The sequence below is a fragment of the Anabrus simplex genome, chromosome 3 (genome assembly GCF_040414725.1).
Source record: "Anabrus simplex isolate iqAnaSimp1 chromosome 3, ASM4041472v1, whole genome shotgun sequence".
NCBI classification, from domain to species: Eukaryota; Metazoa; Arthropoda; class Insecta; order Orthoptera; family Tettigoniidae; genus Anabrus; species Anabrus simplex.
The window spans coordinates 327,952,542-327,976,116 of NC_090267.1; the positions used below are offsets into that span (position 1 = coordinate 327,952,542).

The 23,575-nt window shown below is 38.7% G+C and overlaps 1 protein-coding gene across 2 annotated transcripts in view; it reads right to left on the reverse strand.

The window, feature by feature from the left end:
* The window catches only part of Trs20 (TRAPP subunit 20), a 32,059-nt gene extending 16,411 nt beyond the window's left edge, over window positions 1–15,648 (reverse strand). The window contains exons 1-3 of one of the 2 annotated variants that reach the window (XM_068226693.1): window positions 15,332–15,648; window positions 15,001–15,237; window positions 6,803–6,922 (exon numbers count right to left, since the gene is read on the reverse strand). In XM_068226693.1, the coding sequence (XP_068082794.1) occupies window positions 6,842–6,922; window positions 15,001–15,237; window positions 15,332–15,421 (408 nt within the window). In that variant the 5' untranslated portion in view covers window positions 15,422–15,648 and the 3' untranslated portion in view covers window positions 6,803–6,841. Of the gene's footprint in view, window positions 1–6,802; window positions 6,923–15,000; window positions 15,238–15,331 lie in introns of those variants that run through there. The other variant, XM_067143165.2, reaches the window with a different exon arrangement.
* Window positions 15,649–23,575: the final 7,927 nt, after the last annotated feature.

Consider the following 23,575-nt stretch of genomic DNA (forward strand, 5'->3'; position numbering starts at 1 on the left):
CTAATCTTAAAAATCAACTGAAGAGAAAATCTGAAATCACTTGTTTAGAAAAGTACCATGAATATTTGAAAGATTTCTTAAAGTGAAAGCCATTTTCTTTTCAGTACCGGTATCAAATTAGATATTAATTATTTAGCCTAAGTCCTTCAGTCCTGGGAGTGTCCTAAGACATGTTTGGCTCACCAGGTGCAGTTCTTTCTAGCTGATTCCCATGGGCAACCTGCATATTTTGGAGAGAGACTATGGTAAATGAGGTAGGGAGAAGGTGAAACCTGGTGTCAGCTAGACATGTCAAATAACATCAGGGGTCTGCTCAAGGTTTTACGTCCCCATCCAATGGAAGAATCACCATCAACAGCTTCATATGACTACACTCCATATCAAGATGATTACCTAGTTCTACTTCCTCTTAAAACTAAAATCACTACATGATTATACTCCATATGAACACTGCGGAGAGGTTTGGAATAGAATCTAGCTTTTGGCATACAATCTAGTGATAAAGAATTGAAAACCACTACCTCTCCCACCCTGCCAGTCGACATTCTGACGGTGAAAATATTTTCCACCCTTGAGCCAGCTAACTACAGAGTTAAGACTTGACACCTTAATGATCATGGCAACCAGACGGGCTTTCGACTTAGTTAATATACAGTTACTCACAAAAGTATTCATACACATGAGATATTTATTATCCAATGTTAGAACAGTATTATGACCGTCAGATGTTTTAATATTGGTAAAATATGAATGCGAAATGTACAGTCAATAGTCCGTGTTGAGTACCTTGTGTACAGAAAACAGTTTTGTCCTGCAAAACGTGAAGTAATGTAACTGAAACAATAACGTCACCTCACAAAAGTATCCCTACGCACCACAAAAGTATTCGTATATAGCTCTGAAACATTGGTTTGATTTTGTCCTGAATGGAAACGAAGCCAAGGATGCACTCAAGATGGCAGTTGTGATACAGACACAGGCCACAACAGTTTAACGCTCCTACAAACAGTACAATGGCGCGTAAAAGTAAAAACACATCCGTTGAATTACATCAGCTGAAAGTTGATCATTTCAAGAAGGGTAAAACATACTGACAGATTAAAGAAATCATGGGAAAATCTGTTTCGACAATCCAGACAATCATTAAGAAATTCAAGAAAGGAAACGGGCTTCAAGATGAATCAAAATCAGGACGTCCTAGACTACTGACTCCATGAGGTGAGCGATTTATTATAAATAAAGTAATATTAAATCCAAAAATAAGTGCTCCCATGATTGCTTCTAGCTGTGAAAACAATATTGGTGCAAACGCAAGTGCAGAAACTGTAAGGCGAGTGTTAAGGAGGAACAATTATAATAGAGTAGCTAGGAAAAAACCATACATCAGTCAAATAAATCACAAAAAGAGATTGGTGTTTACTGTGGAACATGCAATGAAAACAGAGGACTTTTGGAAGGACATTATATTTACTGATGAAATAAATTAATCATTTTTGGGTCAGATGGTAGGCAAATACCATGGAGAAAGACAAATGAACTAAATATCAAAAATCTTCGTTCTACTGTTAAGTATGGGGGTGGTTCAGTACTAGTATGGAGTTTTATGTCTTCCACTGGTGTTGAAAATCTAGCCTTCATTGAAGGCACGATGGACCAATACAAGTACGTAGACATACTGAAGAATAACTTAAAAAACAGTGGTATAAAAATGGGCATAGAGAATAGTTTCAAATTCTACCAAGACAATGACCCAAGCACAAGCCATTACTTTCACATACTTGGTTATTATATAATTGTCCTAAAGTACTGAAAACACCTCCCCAATTGCCGGATATCAATCCTATAGAAAACTTGTGGTCTCACCTTGGAAAACAACTTCGAAAACATGACATTCGAAATGCTACAGATCTTAAAGAAAAACTTCAAGAAGAATGGCATGAAATTTCACCAACAATAACAAGCAAGTTGGTAAAATCAATGCCTAAACAGGTACAGAGTGTAATACAACAGAAAGGTTATCCTACCAAGTAGTAATTTGTAGAACATTTGTGTTGTATGCATACTTTTGTGCTGCGTACGAATACATTTGTGGCACTGTATTGTTATGATTTTGTGATATTCCCTACCACCATCCTATGTAAAGGTCAGAAGTGATTTAAGTTCATATATACAATCTGTATCCTTTTCATTTTCATATATAATATCACAATTCAAACATTATTAAATCTCTTTACGAATACTTTTGTGAGTAACTGTATAACCCTCAAGTTTTCCAGTCTGTCAAAACTAATGCAAGATCAATGAATACTAGAAAATACCAGAAAAATAAAACAATAACACAATACATCTGAAAAGAGAAAATATATCATTAATAACAAAATGACATGTCGTTCGTGAAAGAACATCAGATTCTAGCTGATAGAATCTGATGTTAGTTCAAGAACGAACCACATCATTCTGTTATTAATTACTCTTAAATTAATTCCTTTTCATGTATTTTCTAGTATTTATTAATGAAGAAAACATGAAGAATCATGTCATAAAATAAAAATTATTTTGTGAATTACACGATATCCCTCGGATGCACTGACAAAGTCTACTGTATATCCACAAGAGAATTTAAAAAGCTGAATGGTAACTTCAAACATCTGAAAATAATGAGCTTGGTCACTAGGCTGCAAATTTGTTTTGTTTTTTCATTAGGGTCTACTATAGACCACATTAAGCATTATTTTTGGTTCTTCTTTCGATCAGCCCAGTATTTCTTCATCCTTTCAGAATAGGCTTCTTTATGTTCTTGTGACCAGGTATTACCGGTCCGTTTCCTATTCATGTGATCTAGGTGCATCGTTTGATCTAAGAATCCCATAGATTTGTTGACGGTCATCCTATAATAATATCTATTACACAGGGTTATTCACCTAACATGTTACACAGAAATTTCTAAACCATTAAATATATCGGCATTCTATTTTCATATTCGTAAATGGTACCCAGGGCCTTGCAAAATAATGTGCTACTTAGTCTCATGGGATGATTAATAACCGAAATACTGATACTAACTCCATATTTTTAAATGGAACGGCACGAATTCATACAGCCGGCCTAAAAGATCAACTTTACAAGAAACAATATGTATATGAGTTTCCACCTTATCAATACAAATTTATTTTACATTAAGCAAGTAAATATAGTCAAGACTAGTTTCAACCCCTAGTCTTGACTATATTTACTTGCTTAATGTAAAATAAATTTGTATTGATAAGGTGGAAACTCATATACATATTGTTTCTTGTAAAGTAATATCTATCAATACGGAAATGAAACTTATAAACAACAGTAAAAGATCAACTGCGTACAAGTTCAAATAAGTAAGTATTTTCAAAATCGGACAATTACTTTTTGAGATATAAATAAGAACAGCATGCGCGGTTTTGCTGCCGCATCAGACGGCATGAAGTCAGGCAAGGACATATTGAGGCGCAAGCTACTTCCTGGCCTTGATTCCAGCCACAGAACGGATACCAGGCATATACTGTAAACATAATGTGATGTACCGTAACATACCCTGGGTGTGCAACGTTATTGTATGACTGGCGAACACACAACGGGGAAGGGAGATTAAAGTTGTATTGTTTTGTTTTGACATGTAATAGGTTGCGCTCAGTTTAGCGTTTTGTCTCACGGATGGGAATGGGAAGGATTTGGAAAGGAAGTTGGCCGTGGCCTATCACAAAGGTACCTATGCGGTATTTGCCTGGTGTTGAGGATGGGACACCATGAAAATCACTTTGAGGTTGGGCGAGGCAGGACTCGAACCTACGCTCTCCCAAATGCACGCTACTACAGTCGCACTCGAGCTTTGCGGAGATTAATGCGTGTAAAATAAAACATAAATAATAGTGTTGCTGCCATCTCACCATGATCAGCTCTGACCATTTACTTTTCTAGAAGGAGGTCTTCCGGTGTTTTGTGTTATGTTTATTTCTGAACTCATATGGCCAAGTGCACGAACCCCGTTTAGCGTAATCAGCGTTTAAGATTCTTCTTAAACCTTGTTTAAATGAAACTGCGGACATCATTCCTGATTAATACTTTAATCCCTGATTATTGTCGGTTAAAGTTAAACAGTCAAATTCGAGCGGTTACCAAACAAACAGTGATTAGCAGTGAAGGCAAAATGGCTGCCAGATTTGGAGATGATATTGAAGATGAACTTTTATATTTGGAATATCTGGAGCAGAATGGAAATGAGCGCGAAGGTATAATAATGGAGAGAGGTGATCCTTTTGAAGAACTTAGTGATAGGAAATTTTTGGAAAGGTTTCGCTTATCTAAACAAACAGTTTCATTTCTTCTGGAAACAATGCAAAATAACCTACAATTTCCAACACAGAGAAATAATCCTGTTTCTGCTATCAACAGACTGCTCACTGCATTGAGGTATTATGCTACTGGTTCCTTTAACATAATTGTAGGTGATACTACTAATATACACAGAACAACAGCAGCTCGGATTATACACGACGTGAGTAATATTATAGCTTCCTTCAGTCAACGTTATATTTATTTCCCAACATCGCAAGCAGAAAAGAGGGAGGTAATGGGAAGCTTTTTTAATATTGCTAGATTCCCTGGCGATTGGAACCATCGACTGCACCCACGTTCGCATCAGATCTCCAGGTGGAGAAAATGCCGAGATATTTCGGAATAGAAAAGGTTATTTTTCCATAAATTGTCAGACAATAAGTGACAGTAATTTACTCATGAGAGATATTGTAGCTAGGTGGCCTGGTTCTGTCCACGACAGTACAATATTTCAGAACTGCAGTAAGAGGGCACAATTCGAGAGAGGTGAAATACAACATGGTTACTTATTGGGAGATAGTGGATATCCGTGCAAGCCATTTCTCTTAACACCTCTGCTGAACCCGCAAACCAGAGAAGAGCATATGTACAATAGGGCACATATTAAGACAAGAAATACCGTAGAAAGACAGTATGGTGTATGGAAGCGGAGGTTTCCTGCTCTTTCTGATGGTTTGAGGTGTGAAGTCCATAAAGCTCTAAATATAATTGTTGCTACAGCAGTATTGAACAATATTGAAATTTCTACAAGAGAAGAAAACCCTCCGGATGATTTAATGGTTCAGCACATTATCGAAGAGCTGCAGCAAGCTCGAGGTCCTGATATCGAAGATGGCGAACAATTAAATCCAGTACACCAAATGTACAGAAATGATGACAATGCTGGCACAGCAGTGCGCCAGGCTTTAATAAATGGTCATTTCAGGTGAGTGAAATTTATTAACTTTTAAAAAACCACACACTTTAGCAAATTAGTATTCTATCGACCGGTCACTCCTCATCGTCCTAACCTACTAGCACAAATGAACTTGACTTTTATAGAAAATGAAAATAAAAGTATGCTAATCTTAACACTTGCTGCTTTACAAAACCCACTTAGTTTGGCCTATCTTCGTTCTTGTTCATATTTTGCCAGTATTTTAGTTTTTCTTTCATAATGTTTAGTTTTAACTCTTTTATTTCCATTTCTTTCTCATGTTCCTTTCTCATTACTTCTAACTGATAATCCAACACAAATTCTTCTTTCACAGGCATCTGTAATTTTGTCTCTGGGTGTTGACAGTCTACGCCGACGAGATTTAGCTCTATTTGATAATACAGTATCAGCTGACGTTGAAGGTTGTACTGCTGTATGTGAAGACGGTAGGCATGGTGGTTGAGTCAATGAATTTATGGGAGGTTTGATTAAGGGATTCAGTGCTTCCGCTTGACCTTGACTTTGAGTACAAGTTTCTGCCACGTCAGCAGATGGTGCTACTATAGCTGGCAGTGTTCCTGTTTCGTGTGCTTCAGTTTCGTTACATCTTTCTTCCAGTTCCACGTCATCAAATGGAAGGACTAAAACTGAAAAAAGAAGAAAACGTGTAATTAATATGTTCAGTTGGAGGTTAACTGTTAAATGCCTGATACAAATTGCATTAGTGTACTGTGTCCATACACTTACCTTCATTCACATGTCCTTGGTATAAAGCATCTGAATCATGAGTGTTCATAAGTGGTGTGATAGTCGGTTGTATTAGAGCCATAACCTTTTCAGTAGTTTTAGACAATATGGGCTTAAAGTTACCACCACCAGTTGCGTTCATCATCACTTTATTGTCTGCACATATTTTTCTTGTTTTCCTTTTCAAGTTCTCATAACAGGTCTTCAAATTTCTTGCACTCCTGCAAGACACACCTGAAAAAAACAAAAAACAAAAAAAAACAGAACTATAACATGCTAGAGTGACAACACTATTTTGCTTTCACTATTTATGAAATTAAGGAGCATCTACTTTTAATTATAGTTTTGAAGTATTGCTTTTGAAAATAATCTGAATTTAGAAGGCTTTAAATTGCAATAGCACAGATAAATAATAGAATTATAATATTCGGGTGTATTAATATTGTTTTTTCGTACAATTTTACGGGAATAAATAAATCGAAGTACTTTTAGTTGTAGTTTTGTAGTACCGGTACTCGTATTGTACAGGAAATAATCTGCCATACCATATATTCTGTTGACCGATTTTCATAACCTAACTCTAAATACTGTATTAATTCACAATAGTACAGAGAAATATAATGCTTACCTGCAATAGAATTGAATTCTTCTGCGATTTTCTCCCATGTTTCATGTTTCTGCTTTACTGTAACTCCATCTGTCTTTTTATTTTCTATGACATCTTTGTGTCTGATCACTAATTCAGCCACAATATCGGTTTCAAAATCCGAAAAATTGGACGACCTTTTCCTCTTTTGTTCATCCATGTTTCTAATAAGTACTTCCAGCTTCCAGCAAAGAATAAATTAATATTCCTCCTTCTTCTTCTTCTCCTTCCTGAGAGGTGTGGTTCTAACAAAAGAAACACGGAATCGTCGAAGCGTGTTCACTATTCTTCGCTACCAAGTTAAACATCAGGGTAGTGTTTAATTCTACTGCCAGCTAAACATGCTTAACTAAACATTGATTAAGAATGGTGCTCCACACTTCCCTCTAACCAGTCCTTAAATTTAAACCATGTTTACGTACACACTGGTTAGCTGAATCTTAAACGAGGTTGGTGCACTTGGCCAATAGAGTAGTATGAACTGTACACTAAAACCAGTGACAATTATAGCTTTCGTTATGTTCCTTTCAAGGCAAAGTACTTATTTTATTCCTTTTAAACACATCAACCCTTTCTGTCCTGTCATGTGCTCGTCTGTCATACACACTCTGCAAACCCATCACATGTGTACGAGGTGCTTATATGCCTGGTATCCATTCTGTGGCTGAACTCACTCCCAGGAAACTGCTTGCGCCTCAATATGTCCTTGCCCGACTTCACGCCGTCTAATGCGGCATGCAAAACAGCACATGCTGTTCTTACTTATATCTTAAAAAGTAATTGTCCGATTTTGAAAATACTTGCATATTTAAACTTGTACGCAGACAAACTTTTAAATCAGCTGTATGAATTTGTGCCGTTCCATTTAAAAATATGGAGTTAGTATCAATATCTCGGTTGTTAATCACCCCATGAGACTAAGTAGCACGTTATTTTACAAGACCCTGGGTACCATTTACGAATATGAAAACAGAATGCTGATATCTTTAATGGTTTAGAAGTTATTTCCGTGTAACATGTTAGGTGAATAACCCTGTATACTGCATCCTGTGTTGTAAGTCTGGCTGGATATTCCGCTACAGTAATGGAGTAAGTCAAATAGCCAACGACTCAACGCTGAGTGTTGGGCGGTGGAAAATAACTTGACTCCCTAAAGGGGCCAATGGCTTTGGACGGATGAGCCCCTCGTGTAGGAGATGACACTGAAACCTATCAAAAGTATTTGGCCCAATGGTAAAACGAACAGAGGAGGAATCTGTTACTCTCATGGTTCCCAACGGTTGTGGGGGCAGAAGAGGTCATGCCAGATGAACTGCCTTTGAAGGCGCATCTCAGTAGTACTTTACGCCTGCAGCAGTTCATTGCAGTCTCGGGTGTTTGACCCTTCATGTCTCATTCTGTATGTGCCGTAGGACATGGCTCCAAGATCACAGTGCATGGGTCACTTTCCGGCAAGCAGAGATCCAACCCCAAACAAACCCACACCAGTGGCACTTCTTCCAAATGTTACCCAGCGGTAAGAGGCTAGCGCACTGCCGCATATGCCACGGGAGCTCATTAAACGTTATTGTTTACGTCACACTTACTACTTTTACGGTTTTCAGAATTTTGTCCCGCAGGAGTTCTTTTACCTGGCAGTAAATCTACCGACACGAGGCTGATGTATGTGAGCACCTTCAAATATCACCAGACTGACCCAGGATCGAACCGAAGTCCAGTGGCGATGGGATATGGATGGTGGGGGCAGGTTATGGGTGAAACTGGAAGCCCTAGTTCGGACCTGCACGTTGGCAGCAGATGTGTGATGGTCGTCTCCGTGAGACCCTGTGACTACTCAGGAATTCGGTCCTGCATCTGCAGGCCGGCTTAGAATTACCGCTGCCCACCCCAAATGGGGAAGGCCCTAGAAAAGTTGAAGTAAACATTGGAAGTCACATCTTATGTCCGGCTGGGCGGCCACCCTCACCGGGTCATCCCTCATGTGGTCAGAAATCAAAAGCAGGAAAGAGTCACACTCTGAAATCAGAACATGGAATGTGAGAACTTTACTTGATGTGACAGATGACAAACCTGAGAGAACAGCTCTTGTTACCCATGAGCTCTCTAGACTCAACAATGATGCTGCTGCTTTGAGTGAAACCAGACTGTCCATGGAAGACAAAATTACTGAGTTTGGTTCAGGATATACCATCCATCTTCTGGAAGGGAAAGGAGGAGCAAGAACGTTACATCCATGGAGTGGGATTCATTGTGACTAAACTGGTTATTGATCACCAACTTACTCCCACTGCAATCTGCATTCTACTCTCAAGAAGTACTTTTATCTCTCATCTCTGCCTATGGTCCAACCTTAGATGCTGATGATGATGATGTAAAGGATGAGTTCTACAATCAGCTAAGCAAAACCATCTCCAAGGTACCATTGGCAGATAAGCTCTTACTCCTTGGCAATTTCAATGCCAGAGTTGGGAGAGATAATCTACTATGGAAAAATATGATGAGTAAACAAGGAGTTGACAACTGCAATGCGAATGAAATATTGCTTCTCGGTCTATGTGCAGAACATGAACTCCATCACCAACACTCAGTTTCGACTGCCTAACCGCTTCAAGACCATGTGGATGCATCCTCGATCCAAGCACTGGCACGTTCTTGATTACATCATTTCACAGCAATGTGATAAGGACATACTTACAAGAACACCAAGAAATATTAATGATTGTTGGACTGATCACAATCTCTTTATTTGTCAACTCAGGATCTCCATACACCCTAAAACCATCTCCAAATCTTGACCAGAAGAAAGTTCAACTTCAGGATGAATCCTTTGCCACAGAATTTCAGAATATGATCAATGTATAGTTGACTGTTAATCCACTGAGCACAAATGAGGTTCAACAAGAATCTGCCACTTTGAAGAAGATAATCACAAAGTCATCAAGGAAACCATTGGTTTTGTAATTTTGTTTCTCATCAATTCAAAAACAGAAGCCTATCTATCCCATCTTCAAGATCCATCTTCCAACATGAAGAAAGCACAAACATTTTTAGAACTCAAAAGAACATGTCAGACAAAGATAAGAGAAATTAAAAATACCTGGTGGAAACAGAAAATTCAGGAACTTCAGCAACTATCCGATGCTTGGCATCCAAGGAACTTTAACGCAAGAATAAAAGAGCTGCATGGTCCATCTCGCTCTTCAACGGGTACCCTGAAAACTGCAGACAACTCTTACAACTCTTTCTGACAGCCATAAAATGCTGGAGCATTGGAAGGAGCATTTCTCCACCCTTCTAAATCGTCCTTCCACTGTTGATGAAGACTTTCTTCATGATGTGCCTCAACAGCCCGAACAACCACGGATGGCTGTTCCACCAACTTACCAAAAAATTCAGTGCAGCTCTCAATCGTCAAACCCAGAAAGGCACCTGGCCCAGATAACAACCCTCTGGAGTTAATTCAAGCTGGTGGTCAATCCCTTAAAATGAGGATTTTCACTCTCATCCTCAAAAATGTGGGAAGTCAGAGAAGTACCTGGTGAACTAAACAATGCCACTATCATCACAATCTTCAAGAAAGGTGATTGCAGTATTTGTGGCAACTATCGCAGTATATCACTACTATCAATTGTAGGTAAAATTCTCGCAAGATCTCTGCTTAACTGTCTCCAGAGAGTCCTTCCAGGGTCCCAGTGTGGGTTTCAAACCTCCAGAAGCACAACTGATCTGATTTTCTGGGCAAGGCAACTTCAGGAAAAATGCAGAGAGCAACAGAATTCTCTCTTCTTAATCTTTTAAGAACTGGAAAATGCATCTGACTCTGTTCCAACAACTGATGTGTGGGCAGTACTGAAACACTTTGGCTATCCTCAGCGTTTTGTTGATATGATTCAGGCTCTCCGCGATTGCATGACCAGACAGGTTTACCATCAGAATAGGATCTCATATGAATTGCCTATTACTCAAGAATTGAAACAAGGCTGTATGCTTGCTCCAACACTATTTGCATTATATTTGACTGCAAAGCTACATGAAACTTCTATGAACAACCCAGGTGTGGAGGTTAGGATATCATTCTGATGAAGGGCTTTTCAACCTAGAAAGACTTCGCTCCAGGAGGCTCACCCATGTTACAAAGGAAACCAAAATGCTGTATGCAGATGATGCTGCATCACCTACACTCACATCAGAGGGATTGCAACAGTCAGTTAACTGCTTCAAGTGTGCATGTGATCATTTTGGTCTCACTACTAATGTTCAAAAGACCAAGATCCTGGCACAACCTTCACCAAGCACAACCCTTCTGCATTTCAACATCTCCATCTCAGATACTGCACTGAAGCAGGTAGACCACTTTTCGTACTTGGGTAGTATCCTAACTGTGCGCTTTAACTGTGAGTAAGATGTGAAGAGAATTGGTGCTGCCCACGAAGCATTTGGACGACTATCACACCAGTGTTCATGAATAAAGACCTGGCCGTGAAGATGAAACTCGTGGTGTACCATGATGTTGTCATTACAACATTGCTGTATGGTTGTGGAACTTGGACTCTTTACTGATGTGTCTTGATAAAGCTTGAGCGTTTCCACCAATGAAAACTTCGATCCATCCTTAGGATCAAAAGGCAAGATCATGTCACTAACATTGCTGTTCTTTATAAAGCACATGCCAACAGCATAGAATTGTTCATCACTGGTCATCAGCCTAGACGGATTGGCCATGTCCGTCGCATGAGTGATACCAGATTTCCATGCCAAATCCTGTATAGTGAACTGTGTTCCAGCACCAGACCACATGGAGCCCACCCCCCCCTCCGATGAGGCATCGAAACGGAAAACGAAATTTATAATCTGTAACGAAGATTCATCGCTCTGTACCCAACCCCGTAGAGAAATGTGACAAGGGTTGGACAACACAACAACACACATTGGCCAAATGATGCAAATCTTACCTCGTATTACTTGTAGGAGAGTATGTGTGTTCATTTTGAATGCCAGGGACCTGCCAACCCGCCCACAGGAATATAACCTAATATCATAAATCGTGCAACCATCCAGGGTGAAGAGCCACTGTCACTGGCTGAAATTACTGGAATAAGGCAACACTTCCAGAATTCAACACAGACAGATTTCATTATAAATGGGAAACCACAGAAAACCATCTTCAAGGCTGCAGGCGGTGATGGTCTTTTGGTTTCTGTGCTTCTGCGGCGATTGATAATGCAGTGTGTTGTGTGTATGTAAAGAGGTTTGTACTGAGACAAACACAACACTCAGTCTATAAGCTAGAAGGATGAACTAAAAGTGGCCAAAATCCCCAACCCAAATGGGAATCTAAACCAGTACCCTCTGAACCATAACCTGCAATGCTGACCATTCAGCCAAGGAGCTGGACTTTTGGTAGCACTTGACTAGTCATAGTGGGGATGGGGCATGTTTAGGAAGGAGAAAATACAAAATACAAAAATGATGTGAAATGACAGACAGGAGGATTCGTAACAATTCTTATCACCAGGCCCCATCCAGCGGTTAGCACTATTAGTGGGAACAATTATTCCGATTATTCTAATATCCCTTTAATATAGCGAGTAGCGTCACGTTTCCTAGCAAGCGCCGAATATCTGGGAATCACCGGACTACAATGCGCAGTGATCATTGCATGGAGGGCCCACTATCCCTATTACAGTTTATTCTTTTGTTAATAGCCAGGCTCCATCCAGCAGTTATCACTGCAGGAGAGAGCTATTATCTATACTATTATAGTAAACACCGGGCTCTACCGGGCAGCGATCACTGCGAGGAGGGCCGCTATACCTATCACAGCATGTTTATTACTTATAATTGTATATTAGATTGATTTTTCACTACTAACAGCACAGGGTCTAAGTTGGAGGTGACTCTTTGGAAATATATGATAAATGATACAAAGGAGAGGAGATATCCTTTCTTTATGGTTGCCAGGGACCCACTAACCTGCCCCTAGAAATATTCTTACTTATATATGAACTAAGACAAAACAGGCACTATGGCAGTTGCCTCAGCCAAACTTACGTCACGCACGACCACCCTGCTTTAAGCGTGTATACAATTTTATATGAAATCTTACCTTATAAAAGATGCTGGAAGTGTCATCCTTCCTGGGTTATTCAGGCACTGTATCTGGTAACCACATTCTGGCTGATGCGAGTGAGTTGTGCTAATTTTGTGAGTGATTTATTCACTGACTGTTCACGATTCGTACCAATGTCATCTAGCTTTTCCTCTGTTAAAACTGTTTGTGTGCATGCATGTTTTTTACTGAGCACTGAGCCCGTAATTTCAGATTTAAATATAATTACATGAATCTGTGCTCATGAAGGTGGCACTTCACCAGGAAATTGCTGAACAAATGCATCACGTACCCGTCCAGCCGACTCTTACTTAAAATAACTTTCACATACAAAAATATGGTGTTGTAATAATAACTGTCTCACCATGTTAAACATCTGAGATTCAGACTAGCTATTGATGTTAGGATGAACACATGCATGCTGCTTGTAAGGTCAAGAACTATGCGCGTGCCTCCAATACTGCAGCTTACATATCGGAGAGTAAAAACACCGCTTGGACGGTCTTAGTTTATATGGGAGACCCTGAATAGGAAAATTAAAACAGAGACCATGTCAACCTGTGAAATGCGACCATTTTCTATGTTTCTATTGGCTAGAGAGCAGTTTGCTATTGCCTCCAATAAAGCTTGCATCATGTGCATTCCATGCAAATAATAAAACCACAAAGTTCGAAAGTGCCATGCCATCGCATGTGCTGGATACAACTGCACTCTCCGAGACATTAAGTACACAAGTGAAATTCACAGACTTTTTCATTTAATCAGCCATGGAGGATACATTTTCGGAGTGGAACCTTCCATCTGTAAATGTTTCGTAGGCTACTGGTTACTGGGAAACAGGTCCTACTCTAATTTCTACTAGCAGCAAGCCCATTATATTATCCGCGCACTTTTTAGTGATAGATTTTTGTACTCCTTGGAGAAGTAAGAAGGGTTCCGTTAATACTGCCAACTGAATGGAAATAAAATCTGAATTGAATCGATAATATGATCGATCGATATGAATTTTATAAACCTTTATTATTTTAAGCAAACAACTGTGTCACACACACAATATTTAATACTATATAACATTTCCCGTTGCGAAAAGTGTTCCTAGCATGAATTCTATAGTTTAGCTTTGCTGTGTAAACAACAACAGTACGAGTACTTAAAGTGTACGCCAGATAGCGCACAGCGATGATAAGCGATTCTTAGTTTGTGTTTCAAAGGTTGCCAATACGAATCTCGAAGATAACCAAAATCGACCGCTTCAGCACTAGGGTGTAAATCTATCACTAAAAAGTGCGCAGATAATACACCCATCCATGTCCACCATGGTAGCGTAACCATCAGCACTACTAGCTGCCATCCTCAGTGGCCCTGGTTCGATTTGCGGTACTGCCAGAAATTTAAGAATGTCAGGAGGGCTTATATGTGGTAAAAATGGTACATGCAGCTTACCTTCACTGGGGGTATGTCTGAAAAGAGCTGCACCATTTCACGATGACGACACAAGTTTACTTTCCTTTCATCCCCTTCCATAGTGGATAAGCCGATGTTCGTTTATTATTTTGCCTACTGTCAAACTGATCGCATGTTCTTGTCACTAATGGCCTAACCTATCTAGACCAATGAACTTATCACTAACCAATACTGTTGCAGGATATACTAGAGGTCTGTGGGCTGTTTTGCGGCTCTTCACTTGCCTCCAGACTAATGGTCTAACCTATCCGGACCAATGGTCTAACAAATCCAGACCAATGCTCTTGTCACTAGCCAATAATCTAAACAAACCAGACTGATGGTCTTGTCACTAGCTGCTCCTAAGTTGGCAGCCATGTGCACTGTGTTCTGATGTCATGTGACCTGTGCCATGTTGGATTTCTAATCTCTCTTTTGCACTCTCATTGGTAAAGTTTTACCAAATGTTATAATAATAATTATCATCTTTCTAATGTCCCTTCAATTTCATAGCTCTTTCAAGACATTGGATTGTCAGAATTGCCAGTAAAACTGCTGGCATGGGTCTCTTACATTCATGTCCTCAAAAATGCAATCTAACTATGGCAGAATTCCAACCAATGACCCTAAGTACACCTTGAGTGCATGAGTTGAATGTTAAAACATAATGCTGTGCAACCAGTGAAACAAATTACCATAAATGATATTAAGCTTTATTGCTCAGCTGCTAGATGCTAACTCAGGAAATCAGATTAAAAGATATCAACTAACCTTTATGTAAGTTTCATACATTTCCATAAAAAAGTTTTTAATGCCCTCTTCATTCTTAATATCATGAACCATTACCAATCGCATGTGACTAGCAGTTACAAAAGCAGAGACAAACCATTGGTTGAATTTATCTACAGATTTCAGGTACATGTTGTTGGTTTTCCACATATGCTCATCAACCAAATCAAGCGCAGCATGGGCAATAAACTGATTTAAGTGGCGATGGGGGTCTTCTTTCTGTAACATTTAGAGATATATGAGACTACATTGCAAAAGATCGGCGTTGAAATCCAATACCACTTATAATAAAGAAACCATTTTCTGACATTACCTTTGCTTCCTTATTCGTAGGAGTGAATTCCATCTCAAAAATCGGGTTATCCGAATGTCCTACAATTACAAAGTAGTAACTTCCAGCCATAATAATAAGTTTAATAGTACGTTCAATGTTAGTAAATCACCTAAACCACTACATATCTCACAGCACAAACTCACTTATTTGCACACTTGAGCCAAAATCTCCAATTCTACTTTGATACGAAAGGAATGCTTGCAACAAAGTTAGGCAGCGTCCCGTACGTGGTATTGACACTTTCACATGATGAAACGTTCAGCCCAGAGTAGAGAGTAGTCCAGCCGTAGCCCATATGATCTGTTCTGTTCGTGAAGTTGATTTGGGCTCGTTAGCCCATATGATCTTTGACTGCTAACACATGCTGAGGGAAATCAAAGCATATCACGTGCGAAGAGAATCTTCTTCTTTCTTGAGGAGTTTTTTGGGATTGTAGTGCTCTTTCTCCCAGTCTCATGCCATACTTAGTATTTCATTCATTGATATTATTCAATGTGCTATGCACACGCATCACCATTAAAGTTTATTTGCACACGAATAACCAAGTGTGATGTTAAATATTAGGAATCATTGCAGGACTATCAATATGAGATAAGATACTAAGCACTTAAATGACCCTGTAGGAGTGTCATTTCCATGCGTAGTGAACAAACAAAAGAATGCAGTATAATGGGAGTGTTCTAGGCGAACTTCGTGTTGCCGCCACAAGAGCGCAGCAAGTACCGAAGGGGTCCTGGCGCATACGAATGGGCGGACATGCTTCATTCTTTCTAATGCAATCAGCTGTTCTGTCAGGCATCGAAATGAGTGATATAAAGAATTATGGGAACTGGAATTTATTTCAGTTGAAGGCGGAACTCAGAAGAAGAAATGCGAAAGTTCATGGAAGGAAGAGTGAACTTATAAAGAGGTATTGTTGTTTGGATTAAAGCTGCTGTATATTTTCATAACCTGACATGGGCCTAGGCCTAGTACAATGTCAATTTTATGGATGCTTTAATTGTCAATATCCGCGTAACATTTCGTATTTTATCCTTTGTAGGCTCGAAGATTATGATGCCGCATTTAATGTGGAAAATCGGCAGGATGATGAGGAGGAGGATATTTTCATGATGAAATTACCAAGTGCAGTAGTGTACAAGGACGTAAATGAAAGTACAGACCTTCCCACTGTGACTGCCCAGTGTTTTTCAAGATATTTAAAGAACTGTGAGCAACGTGATTCAGGTGTGGGTAGTAAAATGTACAAAGAGAGGTATTTGTTGTGCTTGTGTTGGGCACAGGAAGGTAAATTTACATTTTTAAAAGGCAGAGTTGCATCAGAGTATAGGAAAAGTGTGGTATACCATGTAGACTTGAAAATAGCAGACTTCTTAATTGAGGAGTGCCAGTGTGAATGTAGTGCTGGTATGGGGCCATTTGCCCACTGCAAACATGTATGTACTACATTACATGCTTTGTTAGATTTCAATACCAGCAAGACCTTCATCTGCCAGGAAACCTGTACCAGCCAGCTACAATCTTTCCACAAGTGCAAAAAATTTAAAGCCTCCCCAGTTAAGGCAAATGCATTAGTTTTAAAGACAGTCCAGGTCAAGTCATCTGTTCAAGATATAAGAAGTCATGATCCCAGGCCACACCAGTTCCGAAATACTTCTTCATACAATGAGTACTTCAGAAATTTATCCATAAACTTCACTGCAAATTACCCATCTCCAAATCCCATGCCAATCTTACAGTTGTATCCCTCTGCACATCTTAAAGCTGTTTATAATGATCATGATTATTTTGGATCTGGTAAGGAGAAATTTTTAACTTCTAGAAAGTTGAAAGATGTTTCTCCAGGGGATTGTACTGATGTGGAACTTAAAACTAGGGGACAGAGTTCAAATCCACTTTGGTTCACAGAACGCTCCATCAGAATACCTAGCTCATTGTTTAAACGTGTTTGTCACCTTACCGAGAGGACTGACACAAAACAATTCTTAGCTCAACTAACATCAAGTCATGAATTGTCTACACCTGCTATTGTTCATGGAAGAAAGTATGAAGCTGTGGCAGTAAAAGCTTTTGAGGAACTTTACTGTATGAAGGCACATGAGTGTGGATTATTCATAAGCACAGAACATCCATACTTATGTGCTTCACCTGACCGAGTTCTGGATGAGAATGAACTTCTTGAAATCAAGTGCCCATACTCATGCAAAGATGAAATGGTTTCCTGTGAAACTGTGGAATACTTGTATCTTTGTGATGTATCAGGAAACCTAGCTTTGAAAACTGATCATTCATACTACTATCAGATACAAGGGCAGCTGTACTGTGCTGACAGGAGTCTTTGTAGACTTGTAATATACACCTTCAGGGACATGAAAGTTATCCTTGTTCATAGGAATGAAGAATTTATTAAACATATGATTTCTTCACTAGAACTCTTTCACAATAACTATCACAAATCATATATCATAAATAAGTTCCTCTACTTAGGCAGTGAATAAGTGATGAGTTCATAAACATTGTATAACACAATGTAATCTTTGTAATGTTTTGTAATCTTAATGCTGCAACATCATTTACCTTAAATGAAATTACAATTTAATACATTTAATTTATTTTGTTACAAAATTTTTGTTCTTAAAACTTAATTCCTAAAATAATAAGCACCTGTGCTCATATCCTAAAAGGCTGTAAGCCTACAACTGATCAACAAGTATAATGGAAATTGCTACACATCACTAGAGGTTCTGTTTTTATGGGTATTTTATTTTAAAAGTTACTTAAAACTGACTTCACTGTAACTAATCAAGCATCCTTCCCAACAATATTTCTTCTAAAATTGCAGAGCATATAACAAATAAATATGATTTCTGGTGACAAGGAAGTATGTGAGGGACTCATTGGAGATTGCAGTATTTTATATGTTTTACCCAAGCCTATTAGTCTCTCAATATGTACCCTTTTACTGGCTATTTTCCTGTCTCTTCTTAAAGTTTCACTTGGAAGCCTATTCATTTTCTTAAAAAATCTTGGGATGTTAACAGTATCACCATGAGGAACAAGCATATCTTGTATATCAAATCCCTTATCAGCCATAATGGAATCACGAAAGTGAAATTTTTCCAGAATGTCACTTCTTTCCATCATCTGTCTATCACTAGTTGCACCTCCATAGCATTGTGAAATATATGAAATCAATCCACCTGGTGTTGAACCAACTAAAACTTTTATTGTGTTTCTATTTTTGTAAGAGGGGAATGTTGCTTGTTGAGCTGTTGGAAGAGATGGTTTTTTGATGGGGCATTCAGTTGAGTCTATGATCAAGCATGTGGCTGGATACTTAATTTTAAAATCAGTTGGCATATGAAACTTCACCAGCTGTTTTGAAGGCCATATATCTACCTCTTGCCACTGGAGATACATGAATCTTATCCAAGTGTTAAAAATGTTTGAGACTTGAGAGACAGAAGTAGAAAACATGAAACTCACCTCTTTGTAGGGTAAATTCCTTCTTAGAATGATCATAGTCAAAAAGAATAAATCTAGAACTTCTAAATGTGTAGGTGGTGGGCTATTTATATAGTTAAGATGGTATGATGCTGATCCTAGGGAAAAAAAAGCAAACATAAATTTCACATAATTTTCTAAACCAGTGTAATAGTGCAGCATGTTGTCATTTCCTTGAAAATTATTTATAGTGTATGGGACAAATTTGCTTTTAGTTTGGGTAAAGTGAGATTCTCTAGAAATTTCACTTTTTAACTGTAGGCCTATTTCTTCAGTCTGTGTTGCAGTACTTGTAGATTGTAGCCTTGCTGTATTTTGGTTATGGGGATGATCAGTAGTAGAAACCTCTAATTCTTCACCAAATGGAAAGGGGCAAATGTCATCAAAAACCTCAAAAGCATTCTGGCTACTCGCAGGAGGTACACAGACACTGCTATCTTTGCCTCCTGGGATTAACAGTAACTGTCTCTTGCCATGTCTCTCTTTTCGTTTCTTTGCTGTTTCACTGCCCTCCTTTACTTTTGTCCATGCAAATACAGAAGGCACAGCTGTCTTTTGCAAGGTCTTCTTAAGAGGTATATTGCCTCCTGAAAATGAACACATTGTGGTATGTTATGGAATTGCAGATCGAATTTTGGGATTAAGATTTAATGTTAAATAAAAGTAGCTATGAATTCTGCAGCTCTTTCTAGGACAATAACTGTAGGCCTACTACACATGCCTGTTATATGTACGGGATTAAAGGTTAGAATTAAATAGGAAATTCCTGAGGCGATTAATTAAGTACCAATCAGGCACATAAGGGACCTTTAGTTTCTAAACTATGTTACTGATGATTGAATTACATGTCCTACCTCGCCAAGTAGAGCTTATATAATCCTTGGGTGCGAAATGTTCGAAACAAACTACACTGCTGTCAGTTGGATTCCATTTAATCCGCCGAATTTGTTTTATCCATTGTTTTCTCAAACTGGGATCCTTTGGAAACCTATGCCCTCCTCTGTTTTTACACAGTGGTACACAGCAGCACGTACTTGGCATTATTTACGCTTGTAAATGTCATAAACTATAAAATTTACTTAACATTCGCCATTAGCCGCATTACGTATGGGACCTGTTGTGGTGATGCTGCACTCTGGTGACAACTTTTGACAGATACACGCCCATTACAACCGTATTTGAGCAGAATCAAGAAATGGGTTAATAAGAGTGATTATATTTGGTGATGGTTCTAACAATACTGAAACACGTGTTGGCAGAGGTACGTGGAGACTTATTAATTTCTAAATTAGTAATCGCTGTGCGAAGAGAATCCTCTACGGAGGATCTTCTACTAAAATAACCAAGGCCCTACAGCGCTGGCTGCGCAGTAGCGTGTGATTGGGGAAGAGCTGTCCATGCGAGTATCGCCATCTTGCGGGCACTCCACAGCCCGCCAAGGAGACCGTAGTATGGAATTCATGCATTAACTTACATTACGCACGAATAAATACACCTGTCAACAGGTTATTTTTATTGCCGCGATACAGGATAACATGGTAAGAACAGATGTTCGCCAGATACATCCAAAATAAAATGGTAAAAAGGCGCCGCGTTAGAAAACAGAAGATCCGTACGAAAATTCCCGTCAGTTCGCAAACCAAAACTAATGTACTAATTTTAAATCTAAAGCCTCGCAGAAGTTATACAGAGCAATAATCCTGAGTTCTGAATAGTACCAGTGGACCGTGAACTGTGAAAGCCTGTGTGTTCCTTCACATTAATCTCCGGTAAGCATCTAATACTGTAGCATTCCAAGCAGCGGGAAAACTTAGCCATTCCCAGGTCCTAATTCATTAATAATAAATAGCACAGCCTACATCGACTAACGCGAATACACGCAATAAACATACCGTACAAAAATCAAGACGTTAATAACACGAAAATGATACTTATGCACACAGACTGAACACATTTGCATCGTTATTGAACTAATATCCACAAATAGTTTGGATAGCTAGCCTATAAGTAACAGGCGTAATAAAACAACATTTAGAAAACTGGATAAGAAGACTTCAAAATACACTACTAATGATAGTAAATAGATACTTAGGTAGATAAACAAATATCTTAAATTTAGAGAACACTCTCCAGTAACAGAAAAACATTGTATACCGTCTTGAAAAAAGAATATGTAGCTAACATTAGGTCTACTATAATGATCATGTTTGTAACTGGTGCTATTCTACCTCATAATTCTATATATGTCCCTAACAATGAAAATAAAACCTCGCTTAGTTTAAGTTTCTATGAGTTAAATATATTTTCAGTTGTTGGTTAGGTTTGAGAGAGGAAAAATATATAATTTTTTTTGCTAGGGGCTTTACGTCGCACCGACACAGATAGGTCTTATGGCAACGATGGGATAGGAAAGGCCTAGGAGTTGGAAGGAAGCGGCCGTGGCCTTAATTAAGGTACAGCCCCAGCATTTGCCTGGTGTGAAAATGGGAAACCACGGAAAACCATCTTCAGGGCTGCCGATAGTGGGATTCGAACCTACTATCTCCCGGATGCAAGCTCACAGCCGCGCGCCTCTACGCGCACGGCCAACTCGCCCGGTAATATATAATTTTGGATGCAAAATTCCCTCTCATACTATTCTCATCTTAAATACCAATATTAGGCCTACTGATTTTATAAAACTGAACTGAAAGGAGATTTTCAGAGCACAAATTAAAATTGAAAATGTATCCTAACTTTTCTATTACAGGAGCATTATGATTCTAATAAGGAAGAAGATAAAGGAGCTTGAATATCAAGCATAGATGAATATAACAGTTAAACAGGTAATTTGATTAGTGTTTTCTTGTGCAAAGTAGGAGTCAGCCTAGTCAAACTTCTCTGGAACAGCATACTTAACAATTCTTTTATTATAAAGTAGATGTGAAAACACGGATAATGGTATTAATAAATCATTTTTCTGATAATTGTTAATAATTTGAAGCCATATTTTGCCCTAAAAATAGATGGCTTTATCAAGCTTTATCAATCATATTTTCCAGATTCTAAGGCCCGTGTTTATCGAAATTGTAATACGGGGACACAGTCTGTAAGAACAAAATGTGCTCTTTTTCAGAATAGATGTTTAGTTCTTAAGAACTTTCCCTAATGAAATGAAAAACGCTAGGAAGAAGCAGCCTAAATACTGAGAAAGCCACGTCCATACCCACTCTATAGTCCATTCTCGATTATGGTCATTTTATAAAATTTCAACTTCTACTCACTTGTGAAAAGAAATACCAGATACTTTCTGATAGCGATTTGTACCATTGAAAGCTGCACAATACTTCTCCACTCCGCACTTAGGCGTACGGCTTAACTTAGGCCTACTCTCCTTTAATATCGCCGATCAATGTAAGCTCGCACTTATCACTAAAAATAGTTGCCAATACTGTGAATTATCACATAACATAACCACAGATCCACTAACCGATATAAATCACCATAAAAAAACGCACAAGGAACTATAAACATCACCACGTGTTAACCATGCATTCGAAAATGAAGTGCCCGCAAGATGGCGATGCGCGAAGATATTCAATTCTCCCCATAGCACCAGCGCGCTCTGTGAGTCTGGATAAGTAATATTAAAGTCTTTGCTCTCAAATGATGACACACATCAATTAACGAGAGTACCGTCAACACGTATACGCACAGAAAGACATTCACCCTTCATTAGAAATCCGTCGCTATATTAAGTGGATTATCAGGCCAACGTACTGTTAGCAAATATTACATTTACTATAATATCTACGACTTTGGTAACAGTTCTGCAAATAATTGATTTTGATGTCCCATGCATTGCTGTTACACAGAACAGCTGGGCACCATTTACTAAAAAATGTAAACACAAGAATTTGTTCTTTTTTTGGAAAGGAATTTACTTCTTTATCTTTCAATAAATGACCGATCATTTCAAGAATATAGTCAGCCTCTTGGGATAATACGAAATCACTCGCGATATTACGTCGAAGTGAGGTTATGAAAATTAATCCTGTCTTTGTACGTTCCATTATTTGATTCTTCATCACTGTCCTCACTTGATGCTAACAAAAGCTCACGTCGTGACGTGTTTATATCACTAAACCAAATTCTACGCCGAGAAACTAATGTACATAAGTTACTTGTTAATTAACATATGAAAAGGGAATCATCTCTTTGCAAGATTTATGAAAACTTTTCACTTCATTTCTTTGCACTTTGCATTTCTGTACCAACAGAGGAACATAACAGGCTTGAAAAGTGAAAAGATTTCTAACTTTTCACTTTGCAAGCTAAATCTGAAAAGCGATGGTGGAACAAAATCTGAACTGAAAAGTGCAAAGTGCAAAGTTGCAAAGTTCGTTCGTGGAACAGGCCCCTGGGGCACTTTTCACTTTTCAATTCTTGCAAAGTGCAAAGTCTTTCTGTTCCACCATGAACTAGGCTGTACTTTTCAATTTCTTCGCAAAGTGAAAAGTCTTTGCGAATGAGTGATCCGATCGAGTTTATTCTATGAGCAAACTGTATAGGCCTAATACTCTATGATTTTAATGCTTTACTTTTCGCGGCGAACTTGGCGGTATAATTGTCGTACCGTTTAAGTTTTTATCGTGGGAAAGAAAGGTTATTACAAGAAGCTGTCTGTGCTGGAAGTTGTCAAGGAGAAACGTGACATCCTTTTTTGACAACTTTAAAGAT